Here is a 23188-nt window from a genome sequence, read left to right as displayed (position 1 = left end):
AATCTATAAACCCTTAACTTGAACTGAGTTGTGTTTTCGAGAAACATTTAAAGTTTTATTCAGTTTCCTATTTCTTTACCCTTCCATTTAAATCTCTGGGTTTTCGACTAGGTTTATGTAATAATCCAGATTTTTCTCTTTTTTTCCCAGGTGGTGCAATTACCCTGAGTGATCCCGGCCAACCCATTTTGATTTTGCTCTGTTTTTTCAATTTTTTTCTTCTTTAACCAGCATACATACATGTATAATTGTTATTATATTCTTTTTCCTCCTGGGCTTCCGTCAAAGAGTGAATATTTATTTAATCATCTAATTTATTTAAAGATATTTATAAAATATGTGTCGGATTTGCTGTATAAAAGTATAGAGTAGAAAATAAAAAGGCATATATTTAATAAGTACATTTATTTAATTAGAGAATCTTGTAAATTAATTAAACCACACGCTATTGTAATTAGGTACACCATCAAGAACTTTGATCAAACTTATGTTAAGGCAAGCATGTGCTTTTAACATATTAAATTCTCGTTACCGTCTGATCTGATCACCCGTTCAATGTGAATCCTCAAGCTAGCTATTTGTTTCCTTAGCTTCAGGTTTAAAAAGGTTACCCATCAAATGATACTCCATATAGTTTTCCATATCATTAGACAGCGGAAAGGAGAATAAATAGTCTATAGGGAATGATAATTGTAAAATTATTAATATAATGTTTATATAATTGATATTTAATCTCAAAAAACATTCTGAATTTGTCTATCAATCTAAAGCAAATCCTTACATCAAAGTGGCCTTTACAAAAATTAAGTTTTGTATTCCTGCTTATATCTGATGGTTTTCGCCTTGCGAGCTTTAGCCATTTATCTCACTATTTTCTTGATTAGAACGAAAACAAACAATTTATTAGATGTTGTTATTGATGTGTTTGTGCATAGAGGACCCGCACAGCACTTGTAAAATTTGGAAGTCATTTTTAACACTCAAAATGTATAATATTTTGTGAACTTTCCTCATCAAACATAGACACCGTGCACACTGAATAAGGTCGTGACGTTACAAGCAGACGACATGACACCCACGAGCGTTTTCGCGCCTTATATGAAATGGTAAGATAAAAATGCGATTATTTGAGCAAACATATAATTTCTTGCGGAAATAATGATGTTTTCGGATATAGTAGACGTATACCTACATTATACAACGGTATTTCAAAATYTGTCATCTTGCCTATTGCTTCGTCTGTATTTTTTATCCCATAACCCTAAAAAGTCCAAAAGAAAATTGAATATGGCGCCAAATTGAGAGCTTGGACGCTCAGGCTGCAGGAGCGCTGTAAATAGAGTGGGAGGTCTAAACAGCGAGTATTCTGTGGCTTCTATTTATGTGTTCTGTGCACAGATGACAGAGCGATCTCTGTGATCTGTGGTTGTCTGCATTCTGTGGCAACCCGTCTTGTGACTGCGTGAAGAATTCTTCTGGATCATAGCGAGTTATTTGAATCGAATTTATTGAAAATGGGAATGGTGAATAGTGTAGTGTTGTGAACTTGCTTTTGGAATATTATGTGGTGATTTAGTTTATCATATAATGCACTCTTTATTTGTTACTGGACGCCTCATATCTCGCGCTTTATTTAATGGAATTCACAACTTTTCCACTGCGACAGACCCCAAATTACAACAGAAAACGGAGCCCCATTTGGTGTCAGCTGTCTGTGGCTTTTCAAAGGAGAGGAGAATTCAAAGACTGGTCAAGGGCCAATTCGGAGACGACGCCTGGTTCTCAGCTAAATACAAATCCACTGATGTCCTAGGTAAGTTGCTACATAACCTTGCTTTTATTTGCGTAGGTCTTTCAAATAGGGGCCTCTAATTAAGTTACTTTTAAGGCGATTTAGTCATATTATTTACTGGTTAATACCGGTGGCTGCTCGATTCAATTATGAAAGTTTCCAATTGTAATTCTTGGCATAGCACCAAGTCCAATAAATATGAACTTTGCCTCGCCAAAATCAAAAACAAACTGTATTTATTCAAGTAAAGGTAATGTCTTCGACTTGATATTCTCTTTAATTATGTTTAATCTCAAGCTATCACGCTTTAGTTGAATTATTTACCAATTAACATTTTCAGCCAATTGACCTTTTTTGCATCAATAATTTCTAGATTATCAATAATTCAACCAATCATAAACCGTTTAGCACAAAATTGTTTTATTCCTATTAAGGGGTACTTATATTGGTGTATCTATTTGTCCTACTTTGAGTTTTTTCTTCTTTATTTTTCAAGCCAATCCCATTAATATGTTTTCTGTTACTTAAGAAATTGATACACTGCTTCTGCAAATGCAATAAAGACACTACATTCATTTAGAAAATGGCAGCAGCTTAGTACTAGGGCAAGGGTTGGCCACTTTTCTCTAGTTAAGAGCCATTTCTTCTCCCATGTATTATTATTTTTAACATACATTGGTAATATGTATTAGAAAAAAAATATGTAACCGTTGTTGCTTGTTCCGACTGCAACTTTATTCACTTTTCTGTCCATAAGTATTTGTTTTTTAAATCTACCAACCGTATCAGAAGCTCAGCAGCTAATCCATTCGGTATTTTTACGAATCTTAATTATTTTCATGTATTCAGTTTTTTTTTCATTAATTTATTTAATTTATTATCTCTTGAAATGCTTCAATATTTTTATTTTGTGTATTTTGACTACATATTTGTCGAGAATTTTTTAACATTCATGCTTTTACTTAGGTGAGTAATGTTCGGCTTGTATGTATCCTCAACACCAATGGAATCACAAAGTTTCACTATTTTTCGTTGTTTGCATTATAATGTGATCAATGATGCTTCCTGATTGCAATGCAATACGAGTAGCCTGATCTACCCTAAGCGTATTTGGTATTTTCTAATAAGCTTGAATTTATGTCTCCTACTATTATATGTTATGTATAATATTTAGATATCCAATATTCAAAGGATTCTAAGAAATTAATAGTCACAGGGAATCAAGACCATTGTTCATGTTGCTTGGAAAATTGCTGTGGTGAGATGGGAAATACCATTATTCACGTTATCTGCAAATGTAACGTGCTTGCAAGAATAAAGCGTATCTTGGACGACTGTTCTCTCGAACAAAAGTCTCACTAGGGTAAAGTTTGCTGCCGGATATGGTTCTCACGTGTAGTGTAATGCAATAATAAGGAATTTGTTGCTTTTTCTTGTTCAAATTTTGCTATGTCCAAAGATACCTATAGATTTTAGTCACTATACTATTTTCAATGCAGAATATAAATGAGAGTTGGCAAACCGGAATGATGTTTTGTAGATCAATCTCAATCTGTCGGTTTCTGGGTGCTCGAAAGACAAATTTAATTTTTGAATTTGTTTTGTAGCATCCACGTCATCGGTTATTTTCTTTTGTGGTAGCAGAAACTTCCACTTTTTACCTAAATATAAAGATCACTGCCCTTTGCATTTGCTCATTAGCATGAGCTCATTTGGTTCTATCATATCTTAGCTAAATAATATATATATATTTTTCGTTTTCTTCTGGATAGTTTATGTAAATATTCTTGCTCTTTCAAGAAATATCCCGATAAAGTATAAGTGTGATACATTTGCAACTACTTAATTGTAACAATGATTTGCAAGTTTAGCATTTTGCACTTTAGGTATACGTACCTTTCCTGCTAATCACTATGCGTTACATGTACGTATCATATATGTAAGTAAATACAAGGTGGAGCTTGCAAGACTAATGTTTCGGAAGTATGGAAAAAAGTTGGGAAAAAGCATTTAAAAATGCATAGATAACACTGTACAAGATACAATCAGTTTGAAAACACACACACAAATAAAATACCTAATGTGTAAGTATTGTAATAATCAATATTGAGGCTACTTTAGTACTTTTATATGCGATAATATCACTTTCATATTCAGTAAAATAAATGAAACTGGTTCTTTGTTCTTGTTTCTTTCTCCTTTTTTCATCTTTATCAGTTTTCTTACTGTTGTACTACATCCTTGAGTTATGAGTGCAACTCTTTATATTATTATTAATTATAATGTCTTTGATCGTTTAATAAATTTATAAAAACTTGTTTGTCTGTTTTTAGCAATTTATGCTAATGTGGAGATTATTATTAAACTGAATTACTATTACTGACTTTCTATTTTGTACCTTTTCTTGAAAAGCCACATCCAAATTAGTTGCTAGTGTAGAACACTTACACTCCATATGAAAATACTGTATTTTATTAAATAAACGATTTGTTTACAGCTACACAAACTGGCATTCAGCCGAACACAATACACTTTATACGATGAATTGAGTTCGAACCTATCGATATAGGATTTTTGCGTTCAACCTCATTTTTATATTTATCAGATCATATATTTTTTAGTACAACCACCCAGGCCCCTTAAATTAATAACCAACTACATCCATTTACATTATAATTGATCATACTTTACAGTGTATAAACTGAGTACTTTTGACACAGCGCAAGACCATTCGAGTCTGAGAGTTTCGAGAAGTTCTTCAAAGTTCATATTTTCAACTTCCTTACAATATTTGTTATACTTCTCTTTCAGATCAGTTAGAAAAGGGTCGTAAAATTCCGAGTCATCAGTTTGAGAACTGCAACCGCTCTCTAGAGAAAGTCGATTTGAAGAGGCTGTTGAGTTAGAAAGTGTGTCCTTTGATAGTGATTCACGTATTGAATTGCCGTTTTCGTTTTTTAAAATTAGCGTGGGGACCGTTTGGTCATATTCTATTAATCTTGAATCATAATCAATTAAGAAAGATTTGCAATGTCCAAGAATTGAGTGGTTGTATCTAGACGTAGAATCTATTGTGCTGTAATTTACCATGGCTTTTAGCAGGTCAACTTTTTCATTGAGCTTTGCGTCCAAATCGTCTACAGCCATTTTCAAACTTTGCATTTCCTATGGAAAAAATTACGAATATTTTACTTATTGTCTACCATACAGTGCGTAAAAGTGCCCTTCGAGCATTACCGACCTGAGAAACTTCTGGTATTAATTCTTGCACAGCAAAATAGTTTGTAACATCTTTTTTAAGTTCCTCTCCCAGATTTTCAACGTAGGGCTCCTTTATACTCTCAACGAGCTCTTTGCTCTCACTGTAAATATTTTCTGCTTCAATTTGTAAGTTTTCCAACATTAATCTGTTATTTGGATGCCCATGTAATGGTTTCAGCTTCTTCTGCATTTCAGCATATTGGTTCCGGATAGTGCTTTGGGTTTTTAGCAGCTTTTGCTTTATTTCAGTGTCAAAAAACTGCTCAAAGTTTCTTAGGGTCTGCCTGTCGTATTCATCAATGTAAACCTCGATATATTCTTCGAGAAATACCAAATAATTACCAGCGAGAAATAAGTACTCTTTTGTGTCACGAATGCTTCGTGTTTCGCATTGATTTTGCATGTTCAAGTATGTTTCATAGAGATTATTCAATAGCTTATGATAATGATGTGCTATCTGAAAAGGGGTCAAATTAATAACTGTTTTAATAAGATTATAAAGCTTACTTTATCTTCGCTTAAAAAAAAACTGTGATGAGTGTTATAAAAATCTTGCGCATATACTAGGGTTTCGTCCCAACCCTTTCGTAAAAGCCTATTTAGATCACCAAAGTAAGTATTTTCGTGCTGATGTGCCTCAAAGTTGAACAGTGTTTTGGTTATTTCTTGTTCAATTGGACCGTGATTTTTATTGGGATTTAGAGAATGTTGCATAGTAGAATTTGACTTCCATACTGCGGGTTCTCCTTTTTCCGAGTAAAATTTTATTGGTACAATCACATCCATACACTGAGCCAGGTTTTTCAGTGTTTTAAGTATATCTGTTGCGCCATCCACAAATTCCTGTTATTCATATCGAAACCCATTAGTTAATGAAGATACGCGAAGGTAGGCATGTCACTTTACCTCAAAGTAGCTGAAATTTCCGCATTGTGTTAGCATTTCCAATTTGAATTTTTCACATTTATCATTGAGTGTTTTGCGTTTTTGTGCCACTGTACACACCTCTGTTAGCAAAGCTCTTTGAACAACTTTTTGCTTTTTTTGAAGAATTTCCACAAATTTATGCTCGTCTATAATGGTGTTAAGAGTAGAATTGAACTCATTGCTTTTTAGTTGTACTTTGGCCAGCGTTTGCGTCTTAAAAAACGAGTTAGTGCGAAATTAAATAGTGGTACTGTTTTATAATTTTACAAATTTGAGGACTTATGTTAACATGTTTTTGTGGTGCAATAAAAATGCAATTATTCCTTTTACGTATGTTTCCTTTGTTAATAAAATATTTTTCCATGCCTTATTCTAGTATTATTTAATATTAAAACTAGAAGTTATATCTTCAATAAATTTATACAGATAAATAACAAACATTTCATTCAACTAAGCGCGGGGTGTACTCAATATTTTTGTGATCCACTGTATATGGTATGTGAACTGTCGGAGATACAATTTAAAATTATTGCAATCTTATGCATCACGGTATTTACTGCGAATTTAAAGTACCTACATTTTTCGATACGTCCAAATAACCATTTGGACTATATTTCAATTAGATCGAGAATATATCCGATGTTAAATTTAGGTGATATTCTCCAAAAGAGCTGTATATTTGTATGGATTTATGGAAAAGAAAACAACAACATTTAATGTTTCTATCTAAAAAAAATTATACATTGGTCGAGGATGTCATTATACATGTTGCAAATTAAGAGTATATATTATGCTGTTATTTGATCAATAAAGTGCATTGTAATTTGCTATTCAAGTGGGGACGGACGGTAAAGAAAATACCTTGTTAGACTCTACATCTTTTCGTACATTTGTTACAGTTTTTTCAACTTGTGCTTCAATTTTTGCTAGCTCTTTTATGACATTTTTCACCTCTGCTGCCGAAAAACTACCTCCATCGTAAAAAAGCTTTATATTTTCCAAAAATGCAACGTGCGATGATTTAATGCTGTTTGCAAATGTGTTACATTTGCTCAGATAATCCTGGGCGAGCAAATCTATTTTTTCTTCCGTTGTTTCTGTTTTACCATTTAAAATTGGTTTAAGGGAAGCTACTGCACAGGAATTCATAGATTCTAGGCTTTTTCTTTCAAAAGCTTGAATGGCATTATAATAATCTTTGGTAATGGTATCGAATGAATCTTGAAGGGATCTGAAATAAATATGCTTTCAAAGCACAGAAGATAACTTCATTTTGTGAAAAAATAAGGCTTACTAAGATTAGATTGCGTTGCTGTGTGTACTGAAGTATGAATTACTGATTTAGTTTCGAAATGTTAACAATAATTTAGGTTCCTTCATACAATTTCGTTGGTTTTGGTTTGACAATTCTCAAGTGTTATTGCAGACATTTATAAGAAGCTTGTAGTAAACCAAACTCAAAATTTATTGCGTATTTAAAGCTTTGAAGCTTTTTGAAAAACTTGCTTTGTTTCAATAAGATTGTTTTAAAGGACGCGAAGTTGTTATCAATTATACATACCTAAGCATGTCATTCAGCGTGGGAATTCGTCGTTCCACTGCATTTTTATGTTCAGCAAGTCTGCTTTCATGTATGCAAAGTTCCTCCAATCGCTCTTTGTAAATATAAGCTTCTATCGACCTCAAACGCATTCCGTGAATGTTCAGTCTAATGTCTTTGCGCTTTCCCATGCGAATTATGTGCTTCTGTATCCACTGGTCCGTTTCCTTCATAATTTCTGTTTTAGCAGTTTCCACATAGTTACCAATGCACTCCCAAAGTCCAAATTGCCAATTGCTAATCGCTCCGATTTGAAATTCGCAATAGAGCATCTGATTGGGAATTAGATTGTCGTTGGGATCTGCGATTTCGCTTGTTTGGCTGGCTCTTTTTCTCTAATATGAAATGAATTATTACTAAATTCTGTGCAAAATTAACTGCAAAGTGTTTACTTGGATTTTAGGGTCTTTTTCTTTGTCTGGTGGATACACTTCCAGAAACCGTTTCACCTCCTCTATAAGAATGTCTACTTTCAACTCCAATAAATTTTTATACTTCTTTGGCACAGCCACTTCTGATTGATACTGGTTCATATACAGTCCTTCTATTACACTGAGCAGTTTCATAACTTCGCCCATAGTCTTGTGTGTTTTTTCCTTAGACGCTTCTTGTCTTAAAGTGTCTATCAGTATGTTCATTTTGGTCTCGTAAGGTTCGGTTAGAGTATTGTTGAGTTTGACCATGTTCTCCATATCTTTAAGCATTATCAGTTGAAGCACTTCGGTTCTTCGAAAGTGTTTCTGCCATAATATGGTGGCCGCATTCAGAAAATTGTACGTGTTGTCAATCGTTTTGGTCAATTTATCAACTAATTTATTCCAAGCCTAAAACCATATGCGAATCTTGGTTGTTAATTTGAAAATGCGTATGGAGTATGAATATATGAATTATGCATTGGCGATTTTCGGGGAAACTGTGTACTTACTGGAATTCCAATATGATTACGTTTTAATAATACTGTTTTAAAAAATGACTTACATAGATTTATTCTGATGAACAAGCAAATGGCTATTTTTAGTTTAAATTTCGCTTTTAATATCTTTTCTATAATACATTGTTGAATTTTTAATAGCGAGTAGATTTGCAACTATAAATTCCTTCTGATAGAACAAAGAAATATTTGTAGCAGTAGCACAACATAGCCCAACGAATATGTTCGAAAACTTGGGATTTCGAATAAAAAAGTTTGAAATAATTTTTTTTTACGATTTTAAATGGGACATTTTGCATGTTTCTACATCATCAGCTATGAAATATCATTATTGAAAAAATACGTAAAGTTTATATCGATGTTTAACATCGAAGCCGTGAACTCATCATGATCGACAAATTTAGACATTCTGGTAAAGAGTTAACAGTTAGCTAAATAGAGTCTAGACTGTCTAGAGGAATACTGACTATTTCGTTTTTCTATAGAAAGTTTCAAATAAATCCAGTATGTTACTTTTTGTTAATTTTATATTTCGACTTCATGGGATGGGGTGATTAGCTGGCTGGATATCTCGATTAAGAAAGTTTGAACTTTTTCTGTCGGACACATTAAAGATACAGTTTAGTACAAGATCACAAAACTCTTCTTACCACTCATAATTATACGAGTGAAAAGTTAGAATTGATTTGGCCATAATACTAAAGTTGCTGATGAGTTTTCGGGTTTGAGTGGAAAAAATCTCATTTGTGCACTCATTTAACTTATTTGATGTCATTAAGTAATTGAAGCTAAAATCGGATTCGAAACAATAGTATTCATAACTTTCGCTTGCATATGTAGGTACACTTTCTACTAGTGATTGTTGAATGGCGTGTTAATTCTGGCCAATATTTACCGTTTGAATGGTGTCTATCTCCACATCGTACAGAGTTCGAATATCCTCCAGAGCTGGTGTGTACATTTCAGTTTGATCTTCGGGAATCGCTTCCGCATTGGACATTTCTCTTAGAGCTTCTTCAATCACATGTAATTCATTGAAGCATCTGTTATATATTAACACTGCTGCTTGCTTATAGTTGATTATGATTTTCTGTGCTCGTTGATCCACATTGGCCAAGGTTTGCCTTAGATTATTCAACCACTTGCTCGGATCTTGTTCGACTGAAGTCAAATCGACCGTTCGTAGATTGTCTGCAAGTTCTTTCGTTTTGTCTTGCAGCGTTTGGATCGTTTCGGACAATGCTGGTGTGTACTGTTTTTTCAGATTGCCTAAGGCATATTCGGATTGGCTGCGAAGAAATTTAATCCAGCAATCTTTTATGTGACGAAGTTCCTGTATAGCATTTCTAGCATAGTTTTGGATTTCTGCTTGTAGCTGACACTTTAGCTCTATATAGTTTCTGTTATTGCAAAGGATTGTCTCATTTACGTTTTTCAGCTCCATTTGAATTTGCTCATCGCACTCGTGCGGTAGCCTATTCGATATTCGCTTGATTTCCTGATAAAATATTTTTAAAGCATCGCTAAACTCTTTCGATTTTTCCTTTTCCAATTTTACAGAATTGGAATAAAAGCTTTCCACCAAGCCATCCTGCTGTTTGGTGTAGTCGTAAATTCGTTTATAGATATTCTTAAAATTATGTTTTTCCATGTAGTTGGCATTATCATGGTTCGATTTTATCTTCGAATCGAACAATTCGTTTTTAATTAAACCCCTAATTTCGTGCAAGCCGTGTTTCAGCTCAGTGGATTGCTCTTTAAACAGCCTATCGTACTTGTCGCAAATATCTTGTTTGCTTTTGTGCAAGATTTTAATTGCCCTTTTTTCCTCTGCAGCTTTTTTTTCATACAGCGCTTCGATCACTTTGGAGGGCCTGGACTGCCCTACGAAATCTAGAGGCAGGCATTTCAAATCGAAATCGTCCATCTATTTGTTGAACACTAATCGCAATTTTATTTTTACGGAATCGCTGTCAAAGTAATTACTAACAGGAAAGTCAGAAACTTGCTCCAAGTATCGGCAGGTTTACGTACCTAGGCTGATTAAACTATTGTAGCTTTTAAACATGTTTATGTATTTGTTTTTTTGTTTGATCTGTTAGATATGTGTTGTAGAAACGAAACATTCTAATTTTTTATGCGGTTGTGAATTAAAACGTTTAATATATGTATTAAATTAGCATATGTGGTATTTATGCGTTTGAGTTCTCACGTTGTCGGATGATTCGGATTATTTTTATGATGTAAGTAAATATTGGGTTCAGTGAGGTAAGGTGATCTGACGTTAAAAACATGACTTGGATTTTAATTTGGTTTTCTGACTAAGTATTCTGTTTGAGTGTCGATTTTTATCAAAAGTTTTCTCTAACCGAAAACTAGTTTTGGGTCTTTCCTTGCAAACTGTCCATTTCTGTGTTTGATTATATTCCGCTTTATTAGAAGTAATTATGAATTTTTGGCTCGCCTCGCGGCCTCGCCGTTCTAAAAATCAGAATACTCATTTGAAGGCAATATTCTTAGACTCGTTATTACACTTATGTAGCAGTTATGAACGATTATTACATGTGAAATACCAACTAGCAGGGCAACGCCCAATTAAAATGACGAATAGAATTTTACAGTTTTAATTTACATCCAAACTGTCTATCGAAAGATATCTACAACAAACACAACTAAGAATTACTAATAGTCAGTTACCTATTGGATTATACAAATATGTCCAAATGTCCAATCGCTGATATACCATGAAGCATAAATTGGGAGTCGACAATATAATTAAGAAGTATTTTTTGAGGAAATGGAAACTCTCTAAAAACATTCATTCAAGGGAAGTAGAGATGCAATAATCTGTGCTGTGCTACAGTTATTTGAATRAAACTAGCTTCGTAATTGTGTGTATCTAATTTAAAAGKATTTTACCATTTTTTCGAAAAACCTTTGAATGTAATTTAAGTCCAGAATTCTATACTTAACAAAATACTCAATTGGTTTTTCTAAATAGACCTTTTGAATTACATACACACATAATTACGAAGCTTATTTCATTCAATTTTATCCAGTATGTACACACCCACTTCCTATCTTTTTCAATAAATTGCGAAATCCAAACGTAGGCACCAATTTTACATTACAAATGGTTTTACAGGGTATTTCAATAAGAGCGTCGGGTTTTAGTTTTAAGTAAAACATTATATATATTTGTGTTATGGGTTTGAAACAATTATTGATTAACAAAGTACACATTATCAGATTATGAATGGAATAAATGATCATCTAGCGTTGCCGGAACAAACGTGCTTTTTTTATGAAATTTTCAGTGGTAAAGCGTTAAATATCGTCTTTTAAGGCTTTAACCGGTTTGCGGTTGTTCACTTGTGGCTTAGAAAAAATCCAAATAAATCCAAAGGCGTTAAATTTCATGATCTGGGCGGCCAATGTCGATCTCCAAAACGATAAAGTGCACGACCAGGAAATTACTCATGTAGTTTTTCACCAGTTTCTCTGGCTGTACGTCATGTTGCACAGCCCTGTTGAAACCACATGCCGTTGGGATCCATATTTTGAATTTGACTTAAAAAGTTAGTGACTATTTCCATTCAGGGTTAATGCTTGATCAACTGCACTTTCGGAGAAAAAAAGCATGATGCATCTGTTTGTCAATAACTGGTTGATTTTCTGAAGCCCACATGCCGCAATTTTGTCGATTAACGAAGCCATCAAAATGAAAATTATCCTCGTCACCAAATTATTTTCGATGAAAATATATATCCTAATGTTCCAAAATTCAATCAGCTCTTACTCTTCGTTGTCCATAGTTTTCCAGGTTTTGCTCTTGAGCCTATGTAACTTTGTACATATAAAGTTTCAAATATTTTGTTAAAATTCGTGGAAACGCTAATTTTCTAACATCTATACCGATTTGATGTGGCTATGGCTGGGCTTTTCTCAACATTGGCAGGCCCTGTGCTGCTGCGATATTTTCAGGGGAGCTACCAAGACTAACGCGTGTTTCTGTTTTCACGTTATTAAACGGCTCATTTTGCTCATTTTTTTTTTATTAATCTTCTCAAAGTGGCTTCATTTGGAACCATTACGATGGCCAATAATTTTACGCTTTGATAATAATGTTTTACAATGAGAATTCAGTGTTGTGTATTGAAGGGCTCTTTTACTACTACTATCTACTAACTACTGTCTACTAACAAACGGCCAGTTTTTTTAAATAGCAAAGCCGGCGTTCTTGTGGGAACACTCTATACATATTGACGGCTTTCATATATCTATCTTCACTTTGCGTTTTTTGTTTCAGGTGTTGCTGATGGCGTGGGAGGGTGGAGGTCCTATGGAATCGATCCCGGAGAGTTTTCCTTTCACTTGATGAAAACTTGCGAGCGTTTAGTAAAATTGGGTCGTTTTGCTCCTACAAACCCTTCAGAATTATTAGCTAGTAGCTACTATGAACTACTTCACAATAAAAAGGCAATTTTAGGTAAGTATTGCTGCGGCATTTCCGCGTAATGCTTCAATACCATTCGGTTTATTCGTTAAGTGAGTCAACTGAAATTTAAACAATTGCAATAGTTCGGTTATCGTTATGTGATTCAGCACACCTTCTGGGAATTTCAAAATTGTTTAACTTACTGATTGCAAGCTTCAGGCTGCATCACTAGATTAATCGAATTAAATCAAGCTCCAAAGTTCACTCAGGTATATCCTCTTAGTAGCCATGCTTGGTTTCATGGAAATAACTCGGTAAAAGCGAAAGCCAACTACTTGACCAAACAATATTCTCAAAATTCCTAAAATGATCAATTTTTATCTGAGAAATTTGGACATACGTAAGACTTATTTTTGTCTAGCATGTCTTGATTTAATGCATGGCATTTATATGAAATGTTGCCGGTTACTTTCTGGATTTAGCAATGTTAAATTGTTTTTCAAATAACTGGCTTTTTCCTATTAGAACTTGGGCAAACGTTTACTTAAAGCAACATAGATTGCGCGGAATACACGACGTAACAAAATGTGCAACTAAACTTTACTCCCAAACTTTGAGAAAACACGAATCTTAATAAACATTGCAAGACACATTGATCCAGTTCTGCTTACATTCTTTTGGCATGTATGTATTTATTTTGATACGAATTGATCCACGTTTAAGATTACGTAATCAAACCAAGAAACTTGTACCAAACAATTACACGTTAATTTACAAAATTTGGGTTGATTATCGTTAATTAGCTTAATTGTGTTAAGGTCATAGATTAATATTTGCAAAAATACGTTAGTATTATTATTATAACGAGTATTTAACGTCTGGCGCTGTTGATTTATCATCGAGATATTGAAGTGTTTAATCTCCTTGTTAGCCATTAGTATGCAATTTTGCAACTCTCGTGAGTGCCATCATTCGTCGACCAAATATCACGAGACTACACATTATCGGTAACTACGCAAAATTGCCAAGATTTTCAGGACATATTTATCATTGTAGGAATTATTCAATTGCAACCTCGATATCTGTTGGTAAAGCGCCAGTTAAAGTTTTCAGTGTAACACCTTGTTCTGTATGACAGAATAACTGTTGTTTCGTAAACATGAAAATGTGTAATTTTGTCTAAGAAACGCTAATCTAATTTCAATTAAATAAATGGCTAAATTTTAAAGTTTTAGTGATAATGTTTTTCCTGTTTTAAGAAGAGGAATTAGAATAAATTCGTTCATGTTGATCGAAGTTATTTATTAACAATCTGTAAATTATCTGCAATAATTTTAAACTCTCGCATTATTATTTGACCCAACTTAGTTTAACTCAAAATTGGATGATTGTGGAGTTGCAGTGACAGACTTGGTTTTAGTTTTCGATTAATCTGCAGATCGTTTAAAAAAACTGTCCAAGGAAATTTGTTTCTTGCCCTCTTTCAGGATTTTGCGGAAATGAGTTAGGCAAGTTTCGTTTGACAACTCCGAAGCCAAGTTGCAACTTTTTCGGGGTGATTTTTATCCCCGAACTCCACAACTTTCTCCCACATTCCCAAGATCTCCCTTATATCTCTTGTAGAGATACAACATCCTCCATTTCTGGCTCCTCTTCAAAACTAATTTTTCTTTCACCACCGTGTGCTGCTGCGAATGTAGATCGTATAATTCCTTCGTTGTGATACTATTCCTCGACGAGTTGGTTAATATCTCTCTATATCCACCTCCAGACCCACGGATTTTCCCAGAGAAACCATCTCCTCTACCACTGAGACTTCGGGTTCCAATCCTTCGAAGGCGTAGTGTGCGATTCCTCGTATCTCAAATTTTGCTCTCCTCTCAAAGTAAAATGTAACGCTCCTCGGTGGTTCGTATCTCAAAACACTCGTATATCGAAGTATCACTGTACTTCAATTTTCGTGTGCAAGTGCAGGTGATATATCACGAAATTAATTGTTTAAACTCAATTATCTCAAAAGGAAAAGCTTAAATCAAGTATGAAGGTCCGTTTCTCGTAAAAATAATTGGAAATTGAGATATTTTATTTAAGGTAGAATAAAATACAGTAATATACAGTGTCTCAAAAAAGGGTATTTTATTATAAATGTGTGCAAAGCGCACTACATTTTGAAAGATAGCTAATTTAATTTTTTTGCCCTAAAACCAGTGCGAATTATATGGCGATAAACGATAGATCAAAAAATAGTTTTTTTGATCTATAGAAAACCGCACAAAGTTGTCCCTAAAGTAAACAAATTATTTGAAAGGCACTATTCTTTATTGCTGAAAATATGGAATTCCGAAAATGATTTAAATCTAATACAAAATTAAATAATTCCTAATTTAACTTGGAACAGCAGGCAGGAAATAAACTCTTACTTCTTTACAATTTGCGAACCATCTGGGATTCGAAGACTCAAAAGAAACTTTTGTGAAAACAGTAGAAAAATCAACAAGTTGATAAATGCCGTACATAATTTCACGCAGATGGTAATTTGTCGTTTGGTTTTTTAGCCATCATAAAAAAAGAATTTGAAACGCCCAGTCACGGTCCCGTGGCTGAAAGCATTCGGAAAAGTCATGTGGAATTTCAAAAATAGATTTAAGTAAATGAAATATTTATTATCCTAGCGTGAGGCTTCTGTATGCTTTTTGCATAGGTGGTTCCAAACCTTGCATTGATGCCAAAATATGTGAAAGTCGTAAATAAACAAAATCATTTCGGTAATGCTTTCGTTCCGATTGGCCACAGTCACGCAAAATTAAACTGATCGGCATTTAAGTAACGGTTACTTTTAACCACATACAGTTCCAATCTAGGGCGGTTTGAAAATTTCAGTATCTAACTGTATTTGGTTGGGACTCCCTGAAGCATGCATAATTGCTCATTTTGCAATTTTATGATTTCAAATCTATTTCTTGAAGGTTTTAAATCGCCTTAATGCTTTGCAATTATAGACTTTTGGATATACATGTGCATATAACAGGGATAAGTACTTCCCTGTATAGAATTACATATGAAAAATGTTGGCCTCAATCCAACAAGAAAGTACTGGCTTAAAAAATATATCATTGTGTCTACACGTTGTGTAAAGCCTAAACAAAAAGTTATAAAAAAGTTCGAAATAAAGCTTTCAATTATAATTTTGATTTATATCGAATAGATGTAATTTGCACAGAACCATTAGATAGGTGCTTGACACATTAACGATGGGATCTATTCCTACTAGCAAGTTCCGCAACTTACTGGTATAAATTACTTAAATGATAATAAAAGTCGGTCGTTTAGATAATTATGATGTTTACTGCGTCACATGCATATAATAGATCCAAAACTTTGATTTTGAAGCCAGACCAGTTTCAATCGATTAAAGTAGTAACGTTCTATTACGAAAAAATTGACATTTTCGAATAACAAATGCATTCTTGCAGCAGAGTCTTGAGCATTAACTACTGTTTTTTTTCGATTTCTTAGCTATTTGGATCACTACCAAATGTTTCAATCATGTGCTTGAATTTTTTTAATGTGCCATATATTTGTTTGTGTTTTTATCAACTGGGCATTAGCCTTTTTGTTGGCAGTTGTTCTTATTGACAACTTTAAGGTCTCATTTATCGCCAGAAATAAGACGTGGGAAGACACTCTTTTTCTGCTTAACTACAATTTAAAAAAAGACAGGAACTTTGCGCATCTTCAAGTTATTTATATGCCTATCAATTGCAAACATAAAAAAACATCCAATGTATACCCGTATTTCAACTAATATGTTAAACTTCACTTTTAATCTTGCGATTATTTTCAAAAAGTACATCGTAAACTACATACTTCAAACCGTCTTAAATTAATATTATGTTCTAATTATCGGTAATTGTCAGGTGGTTAATCGAGATAGTACATCTGAAAATAATGGTAATTTAAAACGTGCATCAAGGCGTTGTCTACGTTCGGGTGTGGACTTGGTCAATAGTTGTCCTGTAGATTTTAACGAATTTTTCATGCAACTTCTTGTGCGTTAAAATTGCAGTTTTCTTTTATCTTTCTCTTCTTTGCTTTATCTTACTGGCTTCTCTTTATACTATCTACTCTTATTCATTGCGTTGAGAACTCGTTTGGAAACTAAATTTTGATACATTGAATTCTTCTCTACTGATTAGAGAGACGAATTTATCCACCAAAAAAATAATATTTTTATATGCCTTTTAGTTTCACCTGTTTGTTATCTTTATTTATTATGCAATTAAGCAGCCGGTATTTTTTTTCAATCACCCCAAATAATTAACGAAACCGAAATTATTTTCTTTCCAAAATAAAACACTCCTTCTCTAAACCAACATTCCACACTTGAAAGGAAACGTAACATCTAAAGAAAATACTACTTTTGTTTTTTTTTTGCTGTTAGCTAATAAATTAAGTTCCGTTGGAGGCTCGATTTTTTATGAACTCCAGAACTGCGAAGGTCCCAAAGTATTAAAAATAGATATTATCGTCTTGTTCCCGACATATTTATGTTCATATCTGGTTATCTGCGTTTGTATGGCCCTATGAAAACTGACTTATTGTAATTGGTTTCTTCATTTATGCGTGATCTTGTAAGTTATTAGTTGTTACCTAATTATTTATTTATTTCCAGGTAGTAGTACAGCCTGCGTGGTATTCCTAAATAGAGAAAATAGTACTCTATATACTGCAAATATTGGAGATAGTGGATTCATGGTAGTGAGAAGAGGTCGGGTAGTTAGGCGATCTGAGGAGCAACAACATTACTTTAATACACCATTTCAGGTAAAATGGAAAATCTTCTTTTCAATGAACTTTTTATTGAAATATTGTTTTTAATTCTGCAGCTTTCACTGCCACCACCAGGGTACAGGGCGGACGTTTTAAGCGATCGCCCCGAATCAGCATCTAGTGATAATTTTCCTGTCGAAGACGGCGATGTAATTTTAGTAGCTACCGATGGGGTATTTGACAATCTGCCCCAAAATATTATTTTAAACGAACTTATAAAAGTAGGTATTCGTTCATTTTATTCTTACAATTATTTGATTGTTACGTAAATATCAACGGCAAATGCAAAACCTGGCTATAATATTGATTTTTTTATTAAGTTGGTCCCATCGTTCGTCAAGCAACTTCAAGCCCCGATTGTACCGAGCACGCAAGAAGTAGCAAGAAAGAAAGTCGCAACTTTCTTCAAAACTTAATTTTCGCCTCGAATCGAATAATCCGGGCTTCGAAATAGATGGAAGTCGGATCGGTAAAATATCTGGCATATCAGGATGATACTGGGAGCACTTCTCCACTCATTTCAGGCGCAATCCGAATGATATGCATTCAAACTATTTGCAAATCAGTGTTTTTTCTAACCGAATCTTCAATTGGATGGAACTTTAATTTTAACTTTACACTTTAATTGAGACTTTTTGTTCATTTGACATCAAATTCGACTACAGGTCTCGTCAAGCGCATATTTGCACTTTGCGTGCTCTAAAGTATTGATTATGAAACAAGGAATTATCTATCGGTCCTGGAGATGCACCAGCTTACCACCCCTCGAAATCTGCACTTGCTTACATCACAGGGAATTATGTAGTTTAGAAATGGAATTCGGTCCTGATGGAGTAGAAGCTTCTTGACTACATCGACGTGCTTTCTTCTTTAATTTTCAGTGAGGTCCTACGGAAACAATCTTCCTTTTAAGTATTTTTTAAAGTATTCTTTACATAGAGCATGATTATTCGGAACCCGATATTATTTGGATAAACAAGCCTGTAACGGTCAGCTTGAAAAGTGCCACTTTATTTTCATCGACGCCCATCTTTTCCGATCTCATCTTTGAGAACATTTTCAATAGTTCATTAACGGTTTTATGTTGTCTGCTTTTAAACGCGGTATATGCTCTTTGGCTCTTGAAAAACATGTATTTAACTTATGAGCATCGATTTTAACAAGCGCATTTTATTCAAGAAATATATGTACCTCAGATATGAAAAATACTAAAATAAAACTTTTTACGAAAAAGTTGCATAATAAGTAACAAAATATATGTAACAATTTATTAGTATATTGCTAGTCAGGTTTGCTTAGTAGATTTGACTAGCTATTTTTAGAAGTATACAGGCTGATTGGCGTCATTCACTGAAGAGACATCGGGAGTTTAAAAAAAGTGTTAAAAGCTGAATCAGAATTTTGGCAATAAACACTTTGTCGTTTTTGATTTGCACACGCTGTTTGTCGGCTCCTATTTAGTTCTCAGAGTTTACAAGAATTATTGCTCGAATCTGCACAGTTTGATGTTGAAATGAAAAGTTTTCTATCTAAAATATGCAAAGATTGAAAGAAGTGATTATGTGATCGGACCGTACATATATCTACTTTAACAGCCGCTTTTGCTGTTATTACTTAATGCTGTTTCTTTGAAAGGTTGAAATGATGAAAATTCTGCACAAATCCTTTAAGTGGTTTTCGACTAACTTATGCTTGATCCTATCAAACTGAAAATGCTCAAAGACGTGAGCAGTTCACTAGATACGATTTTTGCGTTCTTTGGCAACTTACACCTCAATTGAATCAATTTGCTTGTAATAAACTTGGTGCTTTTTCGACATTCGTATACCTTGCAACAATATTTAATTTTCAATGTTCAGAACTCCTTTAAAAGATTTTTCTTATTCTTATTGTGCCGTCTCCCTCCGGAGGTTGGCGATCCAACTGGCAAAAATTACTCTTGACATAGCTGCTCTGTAGATTTCGGATGATGTTTTACTCCTTGAGCCAGGAATTCTCCCTATTGACCTTTTCCCCGGAATCTTTCCTTCGATGATCAACCGAAGTATTTCATATTTAAAAGATTGCTTGGTAGCCAAGCTGAAGTTGCATCGTCAAGAACTAATATCCTTCGAGAAATGATTTAAATCTTTTTTTACACCTGTTTACTCAAAGTGTTCTCACTGGCCCCTTAATGGAATAAAGCATATGAATCACCCTGAATTTTATTAAATACCTGATAATGCAAATAAATTACAAGTTTAAGAAATTTCCATTTGCAGCGCCATTTAATGCGAATAATGTACGTGGAGTGCACAGACAATATATCTGTAGTCACTGAAAATCTTTTAATCACTTGCTTTTAAGGATTTAAATATTGATAAACGTATAATTAGACATGCATTCTCAGAAATTGGTCGACAACTGTGAAATGAAATTGATGGTTTACGTTTGGTATTTGTTAAGTGTGATTATGTCAACTTGTTTTTTAAAATGTAATTTTGATGCCAGGTTTACCTGATGCCGGTACGATTTACTTAGTGAAACAACGTTCCTTAAATTACATATTATGGTCACAGATGTTGACACACTGAGCGCAAAGTTCGTGTTTAACTTGACAATCACTAAGTTATAGACACAATTGTTTTTATAAGCTTTTGAATCGATTCATTACATAGCAATTTTATTCTTATGAAAACAAGTATGGTATAAATTCAATTACTGGGTTCATCCATTAATCGAATTTAGCACAGCACACATATTAATTAATGTAATTTTTTCCAGTGTCAAGGCGAGAGGTGTGCAAGTAGATTACAAATGGTAGCTAATTCGATAGCTTGGATGGCCCGAAGTCTATCCTTCGACGAAACTTTCATTTCTCCGTTTGCTGAAAGGGCTTTTGCCAATGGCATAAACACAATAGGTAAGGATTTCATATCATTCATTGAATCAACGGGTTTTTAATTGAATTGAGACCTTCCAGTTGCAGATTTTAGAACTTGTTTATACTGTCGCTCAGTTTGAATCGCGAAGGACGTTTATTACGTAAACTTGAAGCAGTGCTTCAGTTTCTAAAGGGTTTTATTTTTCAGATGCTTAATTTTTTTAAAGATTTTTAGTAACATTTTGCTACACCTCCGTTAATTTATGCGGGAAATTTGAATTAAATAAAATGAATTTAAATTAATTAAATATTATTATTAAAATAAAATACAATTAAAATACAACGGAAACTTTCACAAAGTTTTACTGGACCAACAACTGATAGTACAACAAGCCTGTAAAAACAACTCTATAGTTGCGTTCAAATAAAATGTTCTACATATAACATTTTATTTGATAATAATATTTAAACTGCAATTGCGTAATTTAATTCCTGGAGATATTGTATCATAATCATAACGACATAGTCTTTTGTTTACTATTTTACACATTTCATATTCAATTTCACAAGCAGCGATTTATTTGTCAGGTTCGGTTCGAAGGTGAAAGTTCCATGCCCTTTTATTTGTTGCTGTTTGTTCATGATAATAAGTGATTTAATAAATAATAAACATATCCGTTAAGATTAATACAAATAAGTATTGGATTAAAGAGTGAAATACGGGTTCAAAGTAGCATAGTCCCCGATCGATTACCAGCATTTCAAATTATTCATTGTTTAGGTTTCCGCTAATAGATAATCCTATAAGAGTTCAGTTGTACAAGATTGACTATGTAACGCTTTAAATTACTTACTAGAATTTTATTCTATTTCATAAATTAATTATGCTTTACAGTTTTTTTGTCTATAAGCAAATACCGACCTAAGAGTGTTGTAGCATTTATTCGGTGATTAGATGATTTATGTGAAAAGTTTCGACTCATCTAGTTGTTTGTAACTGAATCATTTGAGTTTAATGCAATTTTTAAATTATTACATTTTGATTGCAGGTGGAAAGCCAGACGATATAACCGTCATTCTGGCAACTGTTGCAATATGAAGAGATGTTTCTTTTACGTCATTAGGACGCGTCGTTTGTACAATAATCGATTGTTATTTGGTATTTCCTTAATTTATAATTTCATTTTCTCGTCTGCATCTGTAATTCATTCCCATATGTGTTGTTCCGTTTTTGATCTAAGTTTGAGGTTGTTAAAAAGGCTTATGATAAACCAACAGAAACTTCACAGTCGTCAGAAATACAATGTTCGTTTTGAGATTCTCATGTTTTAAAACTGTGAGTGGCCTATTTTAGGTATTAGTGGAACTGTGATCTGGTTTTAATATGTAAATGAACAAAAAAGAATAATTAATCTGACTAGTTTTTAGGGCATTTGAGACAAGTCATTAGTTGTCGTTGTCTCAGTGATAAACTTATTTCTGACCGTACTGATTTAACTACAAACTTAATAACAACGTTCTGGTTGCCAGAAAAGCAATTTCCTATTCTTTGTTGTACAACTTGTGAGTTTGAACAGTTCCACTATTCATTTTTGTGAGGTTTCGATAATACCATAATCATCTCTAAGTAAGGTGTACTTTGTACCTGAGACTCTAACATATATTTTATTGATAACTTGAAATTTGCCGCAAAAACCACGTAATTTATGTCGAATAAGCTTTCAGAATTTCCTATGTACTACCAAAAGTCATAAAGTTGTAATTTATCAAGTCAAACTTAATAGAAAGCTGTTGAAAATTTGAACTAGAATTCATTGCATTGCAACAAACAGTTGAGTACTTATGTCAGCAATAATTGCAAATCGTTGTAGAATAAACACTAAACATGTTTGATCGCCAAAACGTTATGAGTTACAGTTACTTTAACTATAATATTTGGTTTTGATTACAGAAGAAAGTGAGCGATACGAATTTTATCAAAGATTTAGTGCTTACACTACACAACAAGCCAATAAAATGTGTGTTAGATACAGGGAATAAAAATTCGGAGACTGCGCTTATTGTAAGTAAACTTAATTTTAGCATGTGATATTTGAGTTTCTAAAATGCTTGTACGGTACGTTACCAAGTGCATATGTTTAAAAGTTAAAAGTTGAAGGACGGAAAACGGCTCAGGTACAAAAATAGTGATGATTGAACCAAATGTTTTACCTAATATTTAGGTTAGACTTAGTGTTGTTTATGTTCCCTTGGCTTTTTAAGCCGCAAAAAACCACAAGTGGTTTAAGTTTAGTTTCGTGCTTAACAATGTTGTATACTCATTTCACTTGTTTCCTTGCAACTGTAAGTGCCGAGATGGTTAATAAAATAGTTGTTATTAATTAACAATTTGATACCTACTGTAGAGTCACTTGTTAAGTCTCAAACAAGCACTCGATGAAACTTTGCATTTACCAAGAGGTTTTGTTGGTAAGTAAATAGCCCCCACATTCAGTTACATAAATACCAGAAAAGGTTAAATATTGCTTCAGTTTTTCGATACAAAG

The 23188-nt window shown here is 33.5% G+C and overlaps 3 protein-coding genes across 5 annotated transcripts in view; 2 read left to right on the top strand and 1 right to left on the bottom strand.

The window, feature by feature from the left end:
* Positions 1–23188, top strand: part of LOC109546301 — a 520465-nt gene that overhangs the window by 294983 nt on the left and 202294 nt on the right. The gene's annotated exons all lie outside the window — the stretch shown is intronic.
* On the top strand, positions 1385–23023 carry LOC109536801 (protein phosphatase PTC7 homolog). The gene is made up of 6 exons (XM_019903191.2): positions 1385–1813; positions 12821–13000; positions 17622–17773; positions 17836–18000; positions 20543–20681; positions 21692–23023. The coding sequence occupies exons 1-6, from the start codon at positions 1588–1590 to the stop codon at positions 21739–21741; spliced, it is 912 nt and encodes a 303-aa protein (XP_019758750.1). The 5' UTR covers positions 1385–1587; the 3' UTR covers positions 21742–23023.
* LOC109536799 lies at positions 4452–10497 on the bottom strand. Of its 3 annotated transcripts, XM_048663990.1 has the most exons (9): positions 9407–10497; positions 7973–8404; positions 7542–7915; positions 6842–7211; positions 5960–6193; positions 5561–5896; positions 5034–5510; positions 4880–4957; positions 4452–4662 (listed from the first exon to the last, which is right to left on the bottom strand). In XM_048663990.1, the coding sequence occupies exons 1-9, from the start codon at positions 10436–10438 to the stop codon at positions 4609–4611; spliced, it is 3387 nt and encodes a 1128-aa protein (XP_048519947.1). In that variant the 5' UTR covers positions 10439–10497; the 3' UTR covers positions 4452–4608. The 3 variants fall into 3 exon arrangements, with proteins under 3 accessions (XP_048519947.1, XP_019758748.2, XP_048519948.1); XM_019903189.2 differs by having other exon boundaries at positions 4452–4957; XM_048663991.1 differs by lacking the exons at positions 5561–5896; positions 5960–6193 and having other exon boundaries at positions 4452–4957.

This window comes from Dendroctonus ponderosae, unplaced genomic scaffold (genome assembly GCF_020466585.1).
Source record: "Dendroctonus ponderosae isolate FM_Combo_2020 unplaced genomic scaffold, Dpon_F_20191213v2 Dpon_F_20191213_2, whole genome shotgun sequence".
NCBI classification, from domain to species: Eukaryota; Metazoa; Arthropoda; class Insecta; order Coleoptera; family Curculionidae; genus Dendroctonus; species Dendroctonus ponderosae.
The sequence above is the reverse complement of the archived record's forward strand: the minus strand, read 5'-3'. Positions and strand labels throughout refer to the sequence as shown.

What these genes read in the sequence shown, in the direction of transcription:
- LOC109536799 (XM_019903189.2), bottom strand. Translation starts at nt 10,438, where the DNA reads ATGGACGATTTCGATTTGAAATGCCTGCCTCTAGATTTCGTAGGGCAG. An exon ending in AAGATGTAGAGTCTAACAAG is followed by an intron (nt 6,194 to 6,841) that starts GTATTTTCTTTA and finishes TCGTTTTTTAAG; the next exon opens with ACGCAAACGCTGGCCAAAGT. An exon ending in TTTTTTTAAGCGAAGATAAA is followed by an intron (nt 5,511 to 5,560) that starts GTAAGCTTTATA and finishes ACCCCTTTTCAG; the next exon opens with ATAGCACATCATTATCATAA.
- LOC109536801 (XM_019903191.2), top strand. Translation starts at nt 1,588, where the DNA reads ATGCACTCTTTATTTGTTACTGGACGCCTCATATCTCGCGCTTTATTT. An exon ending in ACTTTAATACACCATTTCAG is followed by an intron (nt 17,774 to 17,835) that starts GTAAAATGGAAA and finishes TTAATTCTGCAG; the next exon opens with CTTTCACTGCCACCACCAGG. An exon ending in CAATGGCATAAACACAATAG is followed by an intron (nt 20,682 to 21,691) that starts GTAAGGATTTCA and finishes TTTTGATTGCAG; the next exon opens with GTGGAAAGCCAGACGATATA.